This window comes from Aptenodytes patagonicus, chromosome 13, assembly GCF_965638725.1.
Source record: "Aptenodytes patagonicus chromosome 13, bAptPat1.pri.cur, whole genome shotgun sequence".
Taxonomy (NCBI): domain Eukaryota; kingdom Metazoa; phylum Chordata; class Aves; order Sphenisciformes; family Spheniscidae; genus Aptenodytes; species Aptenodytes patagonicus.
The window spans coordinates 13,560,264-13,582,465 of record NC_134961.1 but is presented as its reverse complement, the minus strand read 5'-3'; the positions used below and the strand labels follow the sequence as shown (position 1 = coordinate 13,582,465).

General features: G+C 47.5%; 1 protein-coding gene across 1 annotated transcript; it reads right to left on the bottom strand.

Annotated features, from left to right (window-relative positions):
* Positions 1–5,424: 5,424 nt before the first annotated feature.
* ITPRIPL2 (ITPRIP like 2) lies at positions 5,425–21,904 on the bottom strand. The gene is made up of 4 exons (XM_076351288.1): positions 21,843–21,904; positions 20,102–20,245; positions 19,803–19,859; positions 5,425–10,732 (listed from the first exon to the last, which is right to left on the bottom strand). The coding sequence occupies exons 1-4, from the start codon at positions 21,902–21,904 to the stop codon at positions 9,238–9,240; spliced, it is 1,758 nt and encodes a 585-aa protein (XP_076207403.1). The 3' UTR covers positions 5,425–9,237.
* Positions 21,905–22,202: the final 298 nt, after the last annotated feature.

Genomic DNA, 22,202 nt, shown 5'->3' with positions numbered 1-22,202 from the left:
ATGTCCTGGTGCGGGTCCAGCTTTACCTGCCGCCTCATCGCACTGTGCCAGTAGCTCAACTAGTATCACCTGCCATCACGGGTGACTAACTGCAAGCCCACTGACCTCAGAAAAGCAGTTTATATGAGTCAAGGACTGCATTAGCCCTTTCCCAAGGGAGGAAGCTTCCTTGTCCCCCTCCCTGCAGCATCCCTTTTACGGCATTGAACTGAGGACCTCGTTAGCAACGCAAATAAGTTTCCAAGCAGAAAAGGGAAACAAGTAAATCTAATCTCATCCTGGCTTCCTCCCCCACTGGAAGAAACAGAGTGGCTGTGGCCAGCGCGCAATAGCCATCCTGTCCCTGTTCCGCTGGGATGCCATTAAAAGGTTATGAAAATACTGTGCGGGAGGGAGAAGGGAGTTATCCATCCGCTCCCTTCACTGCAAGGGCCTGCCTCCTCTGCAAGCCCAGACCCATCATGGAGGGGGAAAATCTGCTGAAAACAAACCCTAGCTGCTCTCGAGGGCCAAAGACATGCCAGAGCAGCCAGGACAGCGTATGCCGGTGTGTGCAGGCTCCTGTGTTCAATCAGAGCAGCACATTATCCACCCAAAATTAACTTCTGCTCCGCAACTTGCAGGTTTCCGGGGCAGCTGTGTTTGCTAATCAGAGGGCAAGAATTTTTATTCAAATAAAATACCTGTGCACTTCACATGCAGCTACTCCAATGGCAGTTAGGCAAATAGATACTCAAACTGTTGCACTCCCACACCCCTTTGATATGAAAGCCTCATTATAAGGTCATTATCAGCCAGAAGAGATTAATTTCACCACCGAAATGGCCCTTTTTGAGGTAGCAGATGTTACACCCCTTCAGTTGCCAGAGATGGGTGAACAGTGTTTTCACCGGCTGACATTTTGGAAGGCAGAAAGCAGCGCTCAAACCACATCTTCTTCCAGAAAAGCTACAAGCCCTGAAAGCTTTGGCCGAAGAAGTTCATGCAAATCCCAGAGTTAGCCTTCAGAAAAGCCGTCACATTTTCCATTGAGGGCTGACTCTTCTGATGACCATCCAGTTAGTTGCCATCTGCTCCAAGGTGATGCAGCTGCCCCTCCTTGCAGCATAGCTGCTGCATTCCCTACTTTCCCCTTTCTCCCACCGTGTCCCCTCTAGCTTATCTACATGGATGTTTCTGTTGTCACTCTAAGTTGGATGCTGATTTCATCCCACAGCATCTCATTATAATTAGCTCTTTAATTGCCACTTAACACAGGGATCATTTTGGAAGACCATAACGATTCTTGCCTGAGGAATTATTTGAGTGTTGAAAGCTCGTTATGTGCCCCTGTAAACGTTTTGGTTAATGAGAATGATTTCAAGAGGCAAATTTAAAACACCACTGCTCACACAAGCTCTGGATTTGCACCGTTTCTTTGAGTACTACTAGCATTTCCAAGGAGAAAACCACACAAATCAGTGTGTTTTGCTACCAGTCTCCCTCCTTCTGGCACCCGCCATGTCTTTATACTGAAAGTGGGAACATTTTAAGGAGCACCTGTAAAATGTGAGGGGTAAATGCCATGGGACAGTTGTGTTGTCCCCATGCATTGCTGCTGCTCTGCTGGAACTGGCGCTCTCAGCCAGATGGAAGCACGCAGGACATCCCAAAGACTTTGCACTTCAAGGCAGGCAGCCACTCAAGGAGCCAAGAAATGAACAGACTGTTAGAAGAAGCTCATCCACAGGCATAGACAAAGCTTCGTCCAAGATTTGCTTTGTTCCTGAACAAGTTAGACTCCTGTGAGATTTGAAAACAGACAATTTGCCAAATTCTTACCAAGATCGCCTGTGCTCTCACAGCAGAAGTTACAACTGAGTGCCAGTCCACTTTATTTAGTCATCCACCTACCAGGGCAGCAGTGAGGAGACAGAGAGAGAGGACTGATGCTCTCTTATCAGGTAATGCCTCATACGCACTGTGCCTCTTAAACCAGCCATCCTACCCACACCCAGTTTAACATCTGGTTGCAGCACTCTGGAAAACACCACACTGAAATAAAAGGGGAGAAATGGGTTTATTGGTTTGTCAGAGTCTACTGCTATTCTTCGCCCACCCACTCCCCCTTTTTTTTTCTTAATATTCAGGAGATGTCATTAGTTTTGGTAGGGTCTGAATGGCTGGTGAGCTCAAATAGCTTCTGGGAAAACGCTTACAGGCTCCGTACAGAAATACTTTTTGGAGAAGTGCCCATGATTCACAATCCTTATGACTAGTGAGTTTCTTCTTTTTGAAACACACTTAAACAAGCCTTCAAGTGTGTATGACCAAATAAGACACATTGATACCCTCATACAACCACCTCTTTGGCAGCAGCCCCTCCACCAGCAGACAGACCCAGAGCTGACAGCGGCATGAAATACCAGCTCAGGGAAGACCCTGGGCAACACCTCCCCGCAGAAGCCAAGCCTGCACAACCTATTTAAAATCACGTGAAAGTCTATAATGTGCCTGTTAATACACTGATGTTTCTATGCCTAAACGTGGTCCTAGGAGGCGAATTCCCAAGAAGCCAGAAGAATATATTCCTAAAGGCATTGTACAGCACAGAGAAGTCTTTTGCAACAGAAATAGAGGAATGACTCATTTCCTCTGTAGCTGCTGCTCCAGCACTTCACTTGCATAGGCAGTGGAGCGGATCCCTGTGCCGTGCCAGCAGGAATTGGGAAAATCAGGAGCAGTTTCCACATACGTAAACCTAGCTGAATTTCGACCGGGACTTGTCTTTAAAACCAGTGATCCCAGACTGTCATCTGGGATAGCAGAGGAGAGATTCGCAAACGGTTCCCGAGCACTCCCTCCCTTGATGGGAGTATTCTATTTCAGCATTTCAATTTTGCACAGAATAAAACATTGGAAGAGTGAGACAAGAGTTGCTCTCTCCCTTGCCCTCCCCTGAAGCATGGCTAGTAAGCACACTAATTTGCCAGTAAATTCATCTCGAAGTTTCTCTTCTCCCCTACTTGAAACTGGAAAGGAGCAGACTAAAATAGCAGTGGAGAAGTGGGCTATCTTGCTGGATTTTGCTACTGTTCTTCCTCTGTTTCTACAGCTAGCAGGTTTCTATCAGAACAGCAAGACTCTTCATAGCAACTCTTCCACCTTCTCCACTAGAAATCCATCACAAGCGTAATTTTTCATCCTTAATTTGATAGCTAGTAACCTTCACAGCATAATCCCCGTCACTCCTGTCTTCTTGATTTCTTAACTCTCTTTTTTATTTTCCCACCCAGATTATTGTATGGACTCTTTGTGGCAGAGATAGAAGCTATAGAGGATCACGAGTATCATGAAAACACTAGCAAACCCGTATTACATCCAGTCCAGCCCCAAGAACTGATTATTCTCTATGCAGCTTCGGTCCTGGTTTTAGGGGGAAAAAAATTCCCAGGGGTTTCAAGAAATGCACACCTGTAACTTGAGTACACAGAAATTTTCTGAGTCTCTGAATAAGCATTGCTATCCTTTAAGGGGAAAAAATAAGGCTTCCTTAACACAGAAGACTGGTACATGATGACATTTGATGTATGTATGTTTGTAACAACCTTTAAGAGTTTTGCATGTAAATCGTTATTTGAATCCTAACAGACTGTCGCACAGATACAGAACATATGTTATCTATAGCTCTGTTGCTGGTCGAGTATCACGGTGCTTTGAATCTCTTATAAAGGAGTTGCAAATATGCCAATTCTTGGTTACATATTTAAAATAGGACACTGCAGGCAGACACACGAGAGCACAGGTAGTCTCTTAATTAGGCATACCATATGTTTAAGAAACCCACGACGGTAATATAATGTACAGGCAGACCTATGTACGGTCAGCCCTCCATATCCTGCTTATTTTGGAGTTGTGAGCTACTCGGACCCCTCGAGTAAGCAGAGCGCTGTGCTCTGAAGCATCAGCAAGCACTGAAGGCAAATCCATGTGCCTAAAGGGGTTCAGGTCCTTGCCCCTATGTCGACCGCCAGCTTCCCAGTGCTGTCAGCCCAATGAAAGTGGGGCTGGCTGCTTTTCTGCCGGCTACTCAAATTAATTATCATCAGTCAGAATGTCACTTACCTCAGGGAAGACTCACCAGGCAGATGTTTAAAGAGGTGACACAGGAAATAAACCAGCCTAGAAAAGCAAATTTCTCGTGTCTGAACTCTTTTGGAGCCTTACGAAAATAGGATGCACAAATAAGAGTCTCTTCCCCTCCAGGCAGCTTTAACTTGCATTAGCAGTACTTAATCAGCAATTCACTACTGACCTTGGCTGCATTACAAGGGAGGTATTTGCACAGGGACGGAAAGATTTTAAACAATTTATCCAATGAGTTGGATGCAAACAGGCTTTTCTTTAAACACCAAGCATGCAAGTCCTTAGGCCAGTTAATTTTTTGTTAACAGATTTATCGTGAAAGGAAACTCCTATGTTTCTTTAATGATTTTCTGCTGAATACTCAGGCTTCAAACAGAGACACATTTCAGAGCAAGGAATGAATGGAGACCAGAGGATGGTTATTGCTTTTAAAGGAAGCCATTAATACAAGATAATGCTATTAAAGAGGCAAAAGATCTAAATATACTTCCTCCACGCTGACTTGGGTGACTGAGCGTTGACACTAAAGGAATGACATTCTCCCAGTCTTTGCCAGCGAGAAGTCCGTTAGCCAGCTGGGCTGCCTCAGCCCTGTACCAGCGACTGCTGCCCCTCTTACAGAAGCTATTCCCTGCAAGGTAAGAGGCAGGCACACAAAGCCTAGCTTTGATTTCGTGATTAAAAAGCCAGGGGTCTTGCTGTTATTTCATTCTTTAATAGGGAACATCAGCACAAGCCACGAGTGTATAGTTCTGGCATCTTACCAAAGTCCAATAAAGGACAGGTGACTTGCTGGCCCATCCACAAAACTCCTGCTGGCTTCAGCAGGACTTTTTTCGTGTTTAATAAAGCGCGACCTACGCGGTTTGGAACGGAGACGTGTCTGTACATGCCACGCTGAAAAGCTCACACAGATACTGTGAAACGAAGATGAAGTCCCAGGTCTTCATTAAGCACCAGAAAAAGCAGATTTTATGCAGCAATCTGAAACTGGAGCCAGAGAAACAAGAACTGATGCCTTCTTAACCTCTGAGCAAGACAGCCACAAACCCCAACGTGCTCCATTTCGAAAGTCAGGAACACCACAGATGGTGCCAGCCGTGCTCTAGTCTCTCTCCTGGCTCTCCTCCCGTATCCCTCTGCACAACTCCCAAGGTGTCGACCTCCTGCTTTCCCATGGTTTTGCCACTTTAATAGTCTCCTCCTAAAGAGCACATAAACCTGCCGATCACAGTTTTGTGGCTGCAGGTAGCCTTTACTGAAAAAAGGTAACAAGGAATTTAATTCTTGAGGCATAGATACTTTAAAACAGCTGTTTATTACTACAGTGAAATATTAAAACCACCAACTTTTTATGGAAACAACAGAAGTGCAAATGTATTTTGATATTAAATAGGAAATGAATTTATAAACGTTTCATTAAAATGGGCTGACACTTTGAGCCTATAAAAACACCTTTTTTTTTTTTTTTTTTTTAAACAATAGCAGCTGAACACTTTAGTTTAATCTTTGGTCTGATTATTAACCAGCAAAAAATAGTTGTACCAAGAATGTCCATTGCAAACAGACACTTAAAATTTACATTACTCGCAGAGATTCAAAAATCAAAAAAGGAATGTTTTTGAGATAATTAGTCAGCTAAGAAATAATGATGTCTTTGAGAAACACACAGCATTTTTCAATACAAAACAAAGTCACATATATGCATTTTGGTAAATAAACTTATTCTCTTGCAGGTGTGACTCTTCTTCCCAATCAATGTTCAATAAAAACTTCATTTGCACAGAGTCTTTGCAAAATTAGGTTGCAGATAAAGAGAACCAAGAATGCACGTTAGTGCTAATAACACGCTCTTTCTTCTGTGTTTGTGTTTCAGTTTACACACACAGAGGCAACCATGCTGAATCTATGGTACATTGTAACAGTTATGACCTTAACAAACACATATTCATAACCTTTTTCTGTGTACAGTATCCATGGGTTGGGAGAAGAAGCAGGAGAAAGGCCAATGGGATTACTCATGTAAGTCAAGTTCCCCGTACACCTCCTTGCAGATAAGGCCCTATAGCAGCTCCAGGACACTGCAGGTACCAGTGCTGTTATGTTTGTTGTGGAATAAGATGAATACCATAACACAACCCAACTTTTATCAGCTCCTTTTGTCAATCGTATTCATGAATGCATGCTTTATAGAAGATAAAGGAAATACACTTAATATCTCGGTTGTACAACAGAGCCACAAGTTACTCTAAGAGATTTTCTCAGACCTCCCACCAACTGGCGCGTACGTTGCCTTACTGGCAGGAAGCCCCCTCTCCTCAAGAAAGCTTGCCCAAGCCTAAGGTTAAAGCAAATACATACATTTTCTCCCATCACCAGCCATCACAAACTCAAAAAGAGCCTTGCTGAGCAAGAACTCACACTGAAGATCTTCCTACATGGCCAATAAACTGAGGGTTTGCCTCACTGTTCAGCCCTGATGGATTCAACCACTTTGGAAATATTGTCAAAGCAAAACCCACTTAAATCTCTTTTCCCTAAGCTCCAAATCTGCCTTGCTTTCAATAGCTCTCCTCCAATTTTATCCACATGTCCCTTGGCTTGTTTGCAGTGCATCTTCACTGAGAATTTACCATCATTCTCACTCACCCCTCAGCCCAACTTTCATTTTCTAAACTATTTATATTCTCCACCATCTCTCCTTGTCATGCGTTTCCTGATGCAACTGTCTTTTTCTGGCATTACTACAATTTAGTGAGAAAGTCCTTACCAAGTCTATTACAGATTTCCACGTATTGCAGCAATACTAAATACACACCAAATGTGCATCCCTTTTCAGAGAAAAGATCACTCTTCAGAGACAGGGATGCACAGTGACGTAAACAAACCAACAGCCGACTGAAGTGGTTATGATGCCAGAATTAAGAGCTAAAGGGTTTTTATGTCATGAGTTCAGGCAGCCACAATACCCTGGGCCGGTCATCTAGTCTTTCTTTGGGCAAAAGATTCAATGGCATCGATTGCAGAACTGCATTTTATTTCAAATACCAAGTAACACAAGTCTGCAAAAATAGGACGCATCATGGTCTACTACCAAAAAAAAAAGAATCAACACACCAAGGTAGCTCACTTAGCCTTAAATACCATGTGCAAAGAACATTTGATCAATACTACCTATAAATACACTATTTGTGTTTGTAGAAAGAAGCACAGTGCTTCGTATATAAAAATAACCCAACTTGCGGATGTGACCTAGGCTATAATTACCTGAAAATAAGACTGCAAGAGCAGTTAAAAAAAAATAGACAGAAGTAGGCAAACATCTGCCTAGGGAGTGTTTCCATTTAGAAAAATAGTTTTTTATAAAGCTTCATAGATTTTGAAAATGTTTGTTTTGTGCTCTGATGCATAGAACTGTGAATAAAGCACGCTGGTATCTCTATGTACATCAGGGAGAGGAGGAGTATGTTAGCAACTTCAAGTTATCCTAAAGCTTCCCAGAAGTTACACTTGGTCATTTATAATTCATTTCAGACTGCTCACCTAGGACACAGTATAGCGGGTAATAAGGCACATGCTTCGCTTCCTGAGAACCAGCAATTCAGCAACGCATTTTGGGTATTAATACATCAAATACTTGAGCAGGTGACCCAATAGAGCAAGGATTTGAAATTCTGAATTTGCTGACACCCTGGGACACGTCAGGTTCCCATACCCCAGGTACCTGCACCGGGAGCTAAGGACACGTGCAGAGCTGGCTGCGTTACAACTCGCCAGGTTATTCCAGTGACTGGGGCATAACCAGGCAGGAAGTGGAAATTATCTGGCTGATGTCTACGTTTAGAAGACACCAGAATCCATAGCCTAAGACTGCCACTGTACCATGAATTAGTGCTAAATAATTTTGAAGTACCCTGAAATATTTCACCTCCTCCTCTCCGCAATAAGGTAACAATTTGCCATAGCACAGCACTAGAAAATCCCATCCGGTTCTTTGGTCAAAACGCTGCCCCAATCAGACAACCGGTTAGGCAGTCATCCAAAAATCCCACCAAACTCCTACCGGAGAGCAGGAGGGCGCAGCAGTCAGCTTACAGCACTGAGATTTGGCCTGGTTTAAGGTTTGTTCAAAAGAAAAAAAAAACAAAACAGAATTTCTTAGTTTTGTTGTTGGTCCTTGAGGTAAAGCAAATTCTAAGAAAATAATACTCGAAGCCAGGGGGGGAAAAAAAAAAATCTCAACAAGAACCCACAAACAAACGAACCTCAGAGTATTTCCTTATAAGAAGGTTTTCCTCAGGATGATTCAAACATCATCCCTTTAACAAAATACTAATGCCTCCTCCGTAGCAAGTATTTAGTGCAGCCAATTATCCTAAAAAGAAGGCCTTTGTGAAAATAAAGTGCTATTTGTTTCCTTTTATCTGTATTTCAATCTTTCAGTATAACCTTCACTTGAACACAGAAACATGCAACTAGATTCTTCATACTGTTGTCGGAGAGGTTTCACTTCTTCCCTCAATTTTACATTAACATGCGTATTATATTTCTATTCAGCACAATGCATTTGATTACACAGGAAATTTAAAGTGTGTCATTGAGCATTTCAAACTGTGATCAACACCCATGCTCTAGCGCTCATCGCATTTTAAGAGCATCTTGGTACATTGGGGGGGGTGTTTGTCTGCATTTACAGGACTTTTAAATCCCAAACAGATTTTGTATCATAAAAAGCAAATCTCAGAAAAAGGTCAATTTTGCCACTAAGACAACAAGTTAACATGGATTTCCAGAAATGTCAGTTTGAGCCTGTTAAAGTTAGGTTTGCAAACAGTTGACTGAACATTACGCTTCTCGACTAAGGCATTTCCCCAGAAATCTCACAATTTTCCCATGAACAACCCACGAGATTAAAAAACAAGAATCACAATTTCATTAAGTCTTGGCCTCTGGTTTCCTAGTTTTCTCAGGTCAGGGACAAAACCACAGAACCACATTTAAACGGATCCCACCTTCCTCAGGCAGCTGCGGGCTCACGATGGACCAGCAGGCTGGGAGTGCGCGCTGCCCCAGCAGGGTCTACAGGCGACACTGGCTCACCCAGCCACCGGCTCACTCTCCCAGCGGCTCCTGCCTGGCCTCGGCGACGTGCCTGCACGGGGTGAGCGCTGGTCGCAAGTACCGGGGGCTGCTGTACATCCTGATGACGTGCGGGGCCTGGATCCAGGTGTTGATCAGCTGGAAGGCGGCCAGGTCCAGCGTGGGCCCGTCGAAGGCAGCCAGCAAGTTCACGGGGGCGGCTTCCTTGAGGAACCGGGGCAGCGCCACGGCCTCAGGGAGGCTGGCATTGCCCAGGAAGAAATGCATCAGCACCTGCTTGCGCAGGCAGTCCCTGAGGTACAGCACCAGGTCCTCCAGCCGCTCCAGCAGGAACCGCTCGTCCCAGGCCTCCAAGGGCCCCTGCAAGAGCAGGGAGAAGAGGGCCGTCTTCAGCACGTAGGAGGAGAGCACCCGGCCCCACTGGGAGCAGAAGGGCTCCTCCAGGCCCTGCCCGCGGAGGTCCCGCAGGCCCTTGAGGATCTGCAGGCACTTGAGGTGGCAGGAGGAGGCCGGGGCCTGCTCCTTCAGCCAGCTCAGCAGCCGCTGCTCCTGCCGTGAGGCGTTGAGGCCCCAGAGAGCCTCGGGGGCCGGGGGTGCCTGCGGGCCCTCAGGCAGCAGGGCCATGAGGTAGAGCGTGTCACCGAGGGGGATGGCAGGGATGAGGCGCACAGCCATGGAGATGTGGCAGCAGACGTAGTCGGAGCAGGGCACGATGTGCAACGTGGGCGGGCGCCCGGGGCAGGCCGAGAGGCTGATGCGGCAGCGCTCCTGCAGCCGGTACCGCACGGCACCCAGGCACCGCTGCAGGTGGCCCTGGAACCAGCGCAGCACCAGCCCCGAGGAGAGGTGGCTGCGGCCCTGCAGCTCCACGCAGAAGCCCTCTGCGAAGGGCCGGTAGCGGCGCGGCCAGCCGGCCCTCGCCCGCAGGCCACAGACGAAGGCGCCGCGCGGCCCCAGCCCGTCGGCGCAGCGCGGCTGGGGCTTCAGGTGGGGCGGCAGCCGCAGGGGCACCAGGATGTCGAAGCAGTCGGGGCTGCGCACCTTGTGCTGCTCGTAGGCGCTGCCGATGCGCACGAAGTCCCCGCGCAGGCTGAGGGCCAGCGGGCCGGGCTGCAGCCCCTGCGCCTTGGCGGCGCGCACCAGCTCGGCCACGACGCGCCCGACGTGCGCCTTGCTGTGGCCCAGCACATGGGGCGAGAGCCGCAGCTGCCGCGCGTAGAAGGTCTCCAAGGCGCTGCGCCGCGACCCCTCCGCCGCCGCCGCCGCCCGGACCCCGCCGGGCCTCGGGCCGCCGCCCGCCGCGCCGCAGCAGCGGGCCAACAGGCAGCCCAGCAGCAGCAGCGCCGAGCCCTTGAGGAGCGGGACGGAGCCCGCCTCCGCCGCGCCCTCCCCGGCCGCGCCGCCCCGCAGGGCCTGGTAGAGGCAGAGGAGCGCGGTGCAGAGGCCGGTCACCAGCGGCCAGAAGACCCGCAAGTTGAGGGTGTAGACGGGCACGGCGCGGCGGGGCCTCGGGCCACGGGGGTGGCCGCCGCCCGGCCCCGCGGGCGGGGAGCCCCCGCCGCCGCCGCCCCCCTCCTCCGCCCCGGCCGCCCCCAGCGCGGGCCGCGCCGCTGCCCCCCGCCCCGCCGCTGCCGGCACGGCGGTCGCCGCGCGCCCCCCTGCCTGCCGCCGCCGCCGCTCCGCTGCGAGGCTTCCTCTTCCGAGGGAAGCGGCGCCGCGTCAGCCGCCGAGTGAGCTCAGAGGAAATGCCACGGGCGGCGGGCCCGGCCGCGGCGTGAGGGCCGGGGGCGTTGTCCGCCCGGGGGCCGGCCGGCCGGCCCGGGGCCGCCCGCGGGGCGGGGAGCGGCGCCGCCCGCTCCTTCCTGCCGCCGCCGCGCTCAGGGAGCGCGGCCGCGCCTCGGGGCCGAACCGCGCCCGCGAAGCCCCCGGTCCTGCCACGGGGGCGGCCGGGCCCCCCACATCCCGGGCGGCTTCTTCCCCGAGGACGGAGCCCCTCCGCCCCTTGCACCGTGTCTCTCACAGCGGCCTGCCAGCGCTGGCCCCCAAAGCAGAGCGTGAGCTGCTCCGTGGGCACCGAACACCCGTTTCCATGCCCCCCTCGCTGCAACGGGATACTGCAAGGGTTTTTTGGTGTAAAACGGAGTGTTTCTGTATCCCCACATCAGGGGGAGGGCTGTGTCGTTGGGGAGTGCTGCTGCCCAGGCAGCGGTGCCGTGTCATAAGCTCCACGTTGCACGTTTTTCCTCAAATAAAAGTGTTAAAGGTCTGTCCCGCTGCAGGGAAGTCTCTCCTGTTCACAGCTCTGCCTAAGGGTCTCAGTGCCAAAGGGACAGCAAAGTCGTCACCATTAATTCACCAGGGTGTGTGGTCTGCTGCCATACTAACAGCTGCTTGCAGCCAAATCATTCAAAAGCCCGAGTTTTTTACCTTGTGCCCAAATTATTCAGACACTGACAAACTAGAAGGAAAGAAAGAACCCTGGGAGAAGTTACTTATTTGTCACACGGGGACTTTCGGCCTTGCCTGTTGTATGACAGCCGCTATGATACCCGGCCTGCTGTTGTTAACTGCGACTGTCATGACGCTTCTGCCCACAGCATTGCCCTCAGCACGAACCAAATGGAAGAATCTGGGATCCCTCAGAAATACGCACACAGGGCTACCTCGGGCGTCATCCCAAGCCCACAAACAGCAGAGCCAAACATTCGGGTCAGAAGACAGGCACAAAAACATCACAAAGCCTCCAGACACTTCCAGAGAGTTGAGCAGTCACATTACACCCCATAGAAATCGCTGGGACTTGTCTGTCACTAAGACTTCTTCACGCAAACTTCTCCTTCAGGGCATTGCAGGTCTGAAGAGATCATTAGGACCTACCTTTCCTCATATCTCGTATGAGGTCTCCCTCGTGGGCTGTGCCATCCCCGCTGTAGCTGAGCTGTATTTCTGGAGGTGTCTTTGTGTCCCAGCTAGCTTTAGCTTGAAGAGTCCTCTGCGATGGTGATGATGATTAAACCTGAGGAACGAGCATATCAAGCTCCTGCAAATCTTTGGAGATTCCAATTACCTAAAGATGTGACAGCAGCATTTCAAATTTAGAGAAAAGGAAAAACTGTGCCACATAGTAACACATAGATCCAGTCATCAAGGTGGTCTGACATTTTTCTTGTTTAGGACAAGATTTCTTTATATAGCATTTCTCTGTCACTGTGTTTCTTGACTGGATTGTGTATTGCTCTTGTTTTCTTTCTAGAATTCGTCCCCCCCTGCTTTCTGCACAGATACTTGAGATCATTTTTAAACGTGTATTTTGCTGGAAGTGTGTTAGCTCTGTCTCAGATGTTGATGGGGACAGGATCATCATCCTCAGCGTCTGTTTGTTTAATAAATGTTTACGGAGTTTTGAAGCTGTTTGCTGAAGTTTAAGGACCATCTAGGTAAGCATTCTGTTGTGGTTTAATTTCAGGTGATCAAGTTATTACTGCATTACTGCAACTTGCCGCATCTGCATAGTGTCATGGGTGGCCCCAGGAAGGTGAAGGAGCAGTGCTTGAACACAAGAGACTGAACCCATCAACCTGAAAATGCTGTAACAAGGAACAGGTCAGAGAACCAAGTGCAAGAGGTAGGCTGTACAAATGTTTGGTTATGTAATTTGTCTTTATATGAAACAAAACATGACTTCAAGTGCATAAAAATCATACTTCACAGAAAGAAGCTTGTGTTTTATAGCCAAGATGCTGCACTCAAAGTCAAACTAGGTAACCAAGGTCAAGCAGCCTGAATTAATTAACAGGCAACCAAAGCAGGGTGAGAGTCAAGAACACACTTGAGAGCTACAGAGAGATGTCCTAATCACTCCGACACTGACCCTTGGAGTTATAATCAGAAGTTTTGTTGGTTTTTTAAATTAAAAATAAAGCAGATGTAAAGGTAAGAAACCGTAGGCAATTTTATAACATCTCAACCAGCACAATATTCCATGCCCCACAACCAAGAACATGTTTTCTGACAGCTGTGGGACAGCTGAAGCCACAACCTTGCTACTCAGAAATGTCATTCCACAACAGCCATATCTTTGAAAACAACCAGGAAGCGAAAAGCGTCTTTCTTCCCCACTCCTTGTTTCATGTTTTCCTGTATTTCCTCACAAAGCTGGATAAGAGGACAGAAACATTCATCATGCTGCTTATTGCCTGTGACCCATCACTTCAAACATTTTGCTCTGCACCCTCAAAACCCTAAAATGTTTAAAAAGCACAGCTGTGCTGGTATGAAACCCATCCTTCAAGATGTTTTATTGAAAAATACCATTGAACTCTGTGAACCCATTGGCCCATACGTTCGATTTTTACTAGCCTGTGCTTTTTTACACCCTCAAGCCCAGCATGTTTCACACGCCTTCAGGTCTTGCTACAGGCATACCAATTTTTCAAGACGGCCTGCGCCCTCTTTTCATGCAAGGTTGATTTGATTAGCTGCACGTCCACGCTCAGGAGACAGACAGCTACATCTGCAGGAGCTGGCACGGCCCTTCGTGCCTGTTGAGCAGCTGCTGCCTACAGGGTGACCTGGAGCTTAGCAGCACGGCGATTATCACTGTGGGACCTGCGTACAGGGGAACGGCTGCAGCCTCCCAGCCAGCCGTGGGCCCCACAGGCTGGAGAAAATGCAGATGTCACCCCAGCCAGTGGGACAAGCCCAGGGGACAGCTGGCAGAAAGCGTGCGACCAGCCACACCAGACCCGCCAGTGCAAACACCGTACATGCGCCAGACGGTGCTGGTGCAGGCTCACTCAAGCTGCAGAATAACAGGTTGTACACTAATAACCATGACCTCAAAATCAGGACCAGAGTGAATCCACAACACTGATTTTTACTACCGCTGTTTAAATTACCAGCTAGTCCTTTCTCACCTCCTCAGCCAGTGGCAAGATGAGAGCTGTAGAGCCTGGGGCTGACAAAAGATGGCCAACTGCCTATTTTCTGGGACCCTGGCTGCTTCACTGCTCCCTGAGCACAGGCTGGGTCTCTGGGCAAAACACTGAATATGTCAGAGGTGGGAGACTTCACAGAGGTGCTCAACTTTACAATCTGGACCTTACTTGGAAAGAGCCAATTTAAGAGCCACTCTCTCTACCTGCTCGCACAAGCTAAGGGCATTTGATGGCTGCTGTACCAGAATTGAAGGGGTCATAAACACAAAACTGCTTTCAGTTACCAATTAGCAAGAAGCATCATTCCTCTCTACCCATCGTTCCAGTCCTACTGAAATTATGCTGCAGGGGCTGTATTTGCAATGGATACAGTTCATCCACATTATCATAGCTTATCCTTAGTTTGCATTTTACGACCCATCACAGAGGAAAAGAAACAAACCATTTTGTCTGGAGTACTTTGCTCCTCTTGTCACTTCTAACATAACATGAATACGTTGAACTTGAGAACAAGTCGCAGTGATGCGACTCACCTCTCCTGCATGGTGTTCCACCACTTCCCAGGAGCTGGACCACACGCAATACATTTACTTCTGTGGTGGCTATCAATCAGATTTGTTTTCCTCTTTCTGTGCCTCCCAGAGAAGTAGCAGCTCATTTGTTTGGATTAAAATATCTATAAACTCCACTGCTGGCAAGTTACAATGCCGATGCTCCTCGTTTTTCGCTTAAGCAGTGGTGGTCTTGTTCCTGTATAAACCTAAAAAAAAAAGTTTATGAGGTTTTTAATAGCAATTGCATACTCCAGAAAAATAATAGGTTGTACACTAATAACTGTGACCTCAAAATCAGGACCAGAGAGAATTCACAACATCAATTTTTACTACCATTGTTTAAAACACCCATTGTTTAAATAGATGTTATCTAAACACTTGCTTCAGAATGTCCCGTATCCAGGATATCCTGTTCACTAAATAAGGAATAATGTTATACTTATTCACATACAAGTCTGAGCTAAAAATAGATATCCCAGTATATATGATCTGCATGATATGTCTGGAGGAGATTCGCAGAGGCAAAAGGAAATGTTGGGTATATAGCATCCATTAAAGTTTCTCCACAGTTAGCAGTATTTCATACTTCTGTGTAACTGATCTGTTAATGCCACGGTATGCCAGACACTGTCTGAGATGTGGGAAGAGCAGTCTGCCCCAGCGAGCTCACCATCTGAGTAGATAGAAGAAAGTGGCAGAAAGACAGAAGGCACAGACAGTGACGACATTTGTCTGGTGCTTTCACGATGTACCTGAGACACAAGCCTTAGACTTCCTGCCAGCTATCCCGGGTCGGTATCTGCCCCAGTGAACCAAAGCTGCGCGTAGTCTATTGCAGGTGCAGGAGGAAATACATGGGGATCCCTTCCTGCACCAGCGATGTACAGCTGCTCTTCTACAGTGAGTGGGTTATACCTCCAACTTATTATAATGCACTATTAAACAGTCTATAGCAGAAAAGTACAATAATTGATAGCAAAAAGTCTGAAAGATCGGTCACTTGACTTCATGCCCCAATCATTACTCTTCTAAGTATTTCCTCTGAAAGCAAAGCTCTAGCACATCTCCTCCCCCAGCCCACTGGGTGGTCCTGCCAGGGAGATGCCATGATCAAAATAAACATCCTTCACCTGCCATTCCTCTGACTCCCAGGTTTTACGGGATACTATTAATTACAATACAAACCAACACGATCAGGCAGACATGAATCCATTTTGTATTGTGGACTAATGAATCTGTGCCAGCCACAGCAGCAGGGTGACTGAGTCCCCATTTAGGGATGGGAAAACAGGAGAGGGTGTCTTGCTACCACAAACAGCTGAGGAGACTCAGCAACCCAGGACTGAGGAGAGCCAGACCTCCAGAGCACGTGCATGGACATGGAGGAGTTTGGGGGTAGGGGTGTTACTGCACATTCTCTCTTAAAATATTTTCTATTTAATAAGTGGGATGTTCTTGCCACCTCTGCCAGTCTGTTTGCTCACTAGCTATCAGCAGGGTGTAGCACTTCTTAATCAGAAAGCCTGCAAGCAGACCTGGCTGCTATAAACCGCCTATAGCCCAATACAGGATTTCCTTGCTGTAGAAGGATGGCTTCCTGAGTAATTCATACAACAAACTCTTGCCCAAGCCTGTCCTTACCACCAGACTGGTGAACAGTACCAGCATCAGCTGACTTATCTCCAGCTTGTCCCATATTGTTTGAAAACTCTCAAGGGCTTTTTTTGCATAGAAACTTGTGTGAGCAGGGCATTTATACTTACCTCTTACACTGGCATTCAGGAAGCCATGCCTATATATTTCCAGCTAAGCAATGAAACAGGAACAAAAAACCCCAGCCTATCTGCATTAGTGTCAGTTGGCATGCTGAGCTCTGTCTGACAAGCTGTGAGCATGGGAAACTGCTGTCGCATGTCCTCCAGAAAGCTGAAGTTGCTGGTATTGTGAAGAAAGCCAACTACAGCATCATGGAAAGGAAACATCTTTCAGCAAGGGGAGTGCAAGTATACAACCATCGTATGAAAAGGGAATCAGCAGTAATGGTGAATGGAAATACCTAAGGGTATTTCCATCAGAGATGTTTCTTACATTGAAAATGAAAACACGAAAACTCTCCAGGTCAAGATCATAAGTCTTGCACTTGCTCTTTAAATTCATTATTTGATGTGATCCACATATGAATGACAACACTCATGCTGACGTATAGCTTCCAGTGCTGTATCTAAAGGCTCCAGCCAACAAGCCCTGCTAACTCTCCCAGGGCAGCAAAGAAGGTCAACATGCTGTGCTGGTGCTCCCAGCACCCTGCCAGAGTGCGCTGCCAAAGATCAACCCTGTGGCCGTGCCTTACCTACTGCCGTTCAGGCTCTTATCTGAGAGCTCCAGTGGCAGGACGAGGCCCCGGCGTCTCACCCTCCTGGTGCAAGGTAGTCCCCGGGGTGCAGGAGCCGGCTCAGCCCTTCCCTTTCCCCACCACCCCCAGGGCTCTGCAGAGCTCGTGGGTCTGAGGACCCCCAAGATGGAGCCAGGTAACCCCCAGGTTTGAAAAGCATCAGGTAGAGCCAAATCTTGCATCATGTGCTCATGTTAAACTAGTTTAACAAAAACCAGTTTAATACCAAACTAATTAAACCTGGACGTGTGTGTGTTCAAATGTAAATTTAGTCACTGACTGAAATGGTTTAGCTTAATTAATGGTAAGTCACTTAAACATGTATTTGCACCATAACTCGCTAATAAAACCTGATCACATAGCTGAGCCCTAATTTGCTGATTAAAGCAGGGTAATTTAAATGAGGTTTGTAACAGTTTCATTATACCCGTTTGGGGTTATTGTGCCATTTGATTGATTTTAAAATCAATTTAGCAAGATTGGACCATTTTAAATAGGTCTGGATCTTTAATGCCTGTTTGCTAGCAAAGAGAGGACTTAGGAAAGAGAATTTAACACAGGTTTCAACTAGCTATTTATTGCTCACGTTATTGGAACACACTTTTCCCTTTGCTTCCCAAGGAAATTATGCTGCTTGTCCAACACTCCCCTTCCAAATAACTTTGCAATCAATTTGGTTGAAATTGGCCATTGGGAAGGAGAGCAGAGGTCCAAAGCATTAATGTATGCAATTTCATACAAGAAAGATCCTTCTAAGGTCCTCAGGCTGCAGCAGGACGTCGGCACTGCCTGGCCTTCTCATTCCACTGGAGAGCAATAAAGCCAAAACCTCATCGTCCACTCAGAGAATCACCTGTTCTTTTTTAACTTTAAAAATACAAGTTTCCACAAAGCAGGTTAAAATTTCCCTCACCTTCACCGCTACACATATAAGTCCCGTCTACCAGCATTTGTGAATTTATCCTGGCAGAGAGTCTCAAGTCACACAGTAAAAACAGCTCCTCGGTGATACGTATCACCTTAATCACAACAGAAAAAGTAAAAAAGCTTCTGTTTTTCATAAAGCAGTGTAAGGGAGTTAGAGAAGAGACCTCAGGCTCATCCCACAGCTTTCCGCTGGTTTCAGCAGCGCTGTGCCTGTGTCACTGATGCCTTTTAAAGAGCAGCAGAGCAGCAGCAGCCACCTCCCCTCCAGTGACTCTCCTTACCGGGTCCCAGTCGTGAGCCTGCCTGGCCTCCGTGTCTTTCAGCTTTGGGCTTGTGTATCCCCTAACCTTGCCACGAAATTAGAGAAGGGGCTTTGTGCCTGACAAATAACCTGCAGCAGCGAGCTGCAAAGATGAAGCTTCAGCACAAAGCGATGAGATAGAGCACACAGAATCAAAGGCGAGTGCACAATAGGGAGCAAGCTCCGTTATCGGCTTACAGACTCAAATAATGAGATGATCCTGGCTCAGCTGACGCTCCTCCTGATGAGCCTGAACTGGATCACCCACGCAGGGAAAAGGAGGGGAAAAAAAAGCATAGGAGGAAACCTGAGTGAGGGAGGATCAGTCCAGGGAAAATGGCTTATCAGCACTCAGCAATTAGGGTGGGAAAGCTGATGCTCTGGCTCACAGCACCCGTTCTGCGGGGCAGGAGGGCAGCGGTAGCTCTAGGAAGCCTTGCTCTAGACCCTTACCTCATGCCATCAAGGATAGTGAGGAGAAAAGCTAATGGCTTAAAAGGAAAGTGGCCTGTAGAGAAGGAAAAGCAACCCAAAACTGATAAAAGGGCCTGAGCCAGCACTGTTTCTCACCCCTGTGTTCCCAGACAGACTGTAGCAGCAGTCCTTGGGCTCAGGAAGGTTTCACCCCACATCTATGCAGGGAGCCTGGCAGCAATCACCAGCTGGCAGCATCTCCATCAGGAAGTGCCACCCCAGTGACACCAGCCCATGCACAGCAGTGTCCTCTGCACTGCTCTGGCCCACGCAATTTGGGTGGAAAGATACTGGGAGGATGCTGCGGGCACTGCTCATCATCGCTTGAAATGAAAACCTTGCAGTACAGTGCCTGGTATAGATGATGTCTGCACATGCAGTTGTTTAAATCATGCCTAAAAATCAGCCTCACTCATGTAATCTTCCTGCTTCAAGGGAAATTCTTTACCTGCTCGGTGAGGGGACCGGCATTACAGTGCTGGAGCCTGGAATCCCACCAGGAAGGCTAAACCTGATCTCTTCCCAGCATCCCTCCACACTTATTCCTCAGGCTGCGCCCCTTAACTAAGATTAAACATTCCACAGATCGATGCAAAGCAACACAATTACTTCATTAGCAAGACAGCAAGTGCACCATATACCTCTCTTTGTTTAAGGCCAGTCAGATTTGCTCATTAAATGACAGCTATTTTTACATCTGGTGTCATAGGTTTCCTTATTACAATGCCAACCCCTTGAACAGAGGTAGGATCATCTTTCTTGTCCTACCTAATTCAATTTAAATCTATTTTTTTAATTTACAATACAGAAGGCATCATATCTGCTCCCTGGAACTGTAAAATATGAGTCATCCTTCTCATCTCACATAGGTACAAATGCAAAGCAAACCCACCGAAACAACAGGAACCGCACAGGCTCACCTAAGTGAGGCTGAGGTCAAGCCCAAACTGCCTTTACAACAGGCTGGTTCACAGCTGCGTTTTATTTCTTACTTTACCTCCAGAAACATGTTCTGTCTCCTGTTCCCTTTGCCATCTCTGAAGCGGTACCTGCAAATGGGAGAGGAGAACGGTGAATGCAAAAGGTGGTTTTTTCCCTGTCTTGGTAGTGGTGGGAAGGGACACCTCTGTGACCTGGCTGAGGTCCTGCTATTGCAAGTGAGCGGATCCCTCTCTGGGGGCTTTTACAGCACTCAGAGAAACTAGTGGGAGGTTTTGCAGATGGGACACGAGGACACCTTCCAGAGGAGCAAGGAGGATGCTGAGATGTCCTCCTTGGCAGCCGTCAGTACCTGAACTCCACTGACACGAGGCCCATTTGGCTCCCTGCAGACGACTTCTCATCAGCATCAGGCTCATGTTGCAGTGCCCAAAACCACACCTTCCCTAGCAGTAGGGTCACCAGTGCCTCTGGGGTCTTTATGTCTGGGTCCTCTCTGAATGGAAAAGAACATGCTCATAATTAAAGGAGGACATAAATGTTGGAGAAAGCATGGAGCAGTAAAAGACCACATAGAAAGTGTTAAAGTGAAACAGACTCAGACACCTTTGCAGCATCACATGCTAGGGACCGCGGACATGACACTGCAGAGTGGAGACGTCACCAGCCACCCTCGCAATAATTTGGATCCTCATGGTAGCAGAAAAAAGGGATAGCCATGGTGGCCAAAGAATGAAAAGCTTGAATTGAAAAATAAAGAGGAACGGTTACCCATCCACAAACAAGACTTCTGCTTGGATTGCAGCTCTTTAAATGACATGACATTGTCCTCGTACGAATGCGTTATTCCCCTCCCATCTCTCTGCTCTGTCTGCTGCCACGGCGTGACAGATGACAGAGGCTTGGGGAGAGATACCTCAGGCTGAACAAATTTCAAGCTCTCTCTGAGAGCACTTTGATATTGAAAGTTACACACTTGAAATTTCCATACCTTTTGCTCCGCTGTGGTTACAGCTTTTCTGGGATCTGATCTGACGGGAGCTTTAACAACTCATCTCTGCGGGAAGATTTTTAGTCATTTAAGAAGTATGAAATACCGAGGGTTGCATCTGAACTCACGAAGAGATTTCAGTTCACACAATTTCAGCACCAGCCTTTGGCTCTGGAATAAATAACATACCCTCTTTCTAGATCAGTTTTTTGTCAGCTTTATGAATTATAAGCCTAGGAAATATATTTTAAATATCACTCCTAAACATATTAGAATACAATTAACATTAATTACTCATGATAATTGAATGCTTCATTGGATTTATTTCCCTTGCTCTAATGAATCATTCATGGACTTTTGGACATTTGTCTTACTGGAAGCTCTTCACCAAATATTTTGAATGAGCAATTTTGAACCAGTGGGTTTCTTGGACACCATTTGCCTCCAGTATCCTCTGTCATTTTTAGTTTGTGCTGTGCATACAGCTGCATATGTGCTACAGCACTGATTTAGCTCCCTGATTAGATGACTAAATAAATAATAACATAAGATTAATCAAAGGCAGGTATTTGTACAAAGAATGGGTATCTCCTAAACAGCCAGCCAGGAAGTCCATTTACACCTTGTCCACTGATCAAAGAAGGGGGAGGAAGAGTAGAAACAAATATAACTTAGTTTTAGAGGCCATCTTCATCCATCAGCAAAAGGCAAGCCATCCAGGTCAAAATATACCTGAACAGGGCATGGTGGCCCGGTATGTGGAAGCTCAATGGCAGCCAGGTTGTCCTCTCCTGGCCTCCAGCCATGTTGCGGGTCATCATAACAGCATGAAACCACCTCTCTTCTGCTTCAGGGAAACCCACCGCCTGCTCAGCGGTGTGAACACACCATTTGTCACAGCTCACCAAGAAGGGCTGGAAGGCTTTGTGCCCAGGAAAGGCATAAATATGCCTGTGCGCTCTCTGCATCCCAGGAGAGCCAGCGGAGAGCACCCAGCGGACTTGAAGACGTGGCTAGTAAAATGGTTTTGCCGGCTCTCCTAAATATAAATGGCTTCATCTACAGCCACGTTCCAGCCACCACCTATCCACTTGTCACCTACCCAGGCGCAGTCGACTCCATACCTGAACATGGCTCATTGCTGGTGATCGCAAGCGGGGCCATAGCAGCTCTTATCTCCGTGAACACTCACTGAACAAAAGGCACACTGTCCATTCCTCGGCTCAACAGAGATATACTGTATTAATAAAGAGGCACACACTGATGTGCATTTGCATAGATACTTTCACCCACCCATCAATAATCAAAATCAATTGTCGTGATAATACTTGCACCTGTAATTCGTTACCTTCAGCACAAGAGTTTGATTCTTTCTGTAACCCCCTGAAGCAGAGCAGTGCTGGATAAGGGGCACAACTGGACTCGCCCAATGACCTAATGAGTCAAATCAGCAACATCTTAT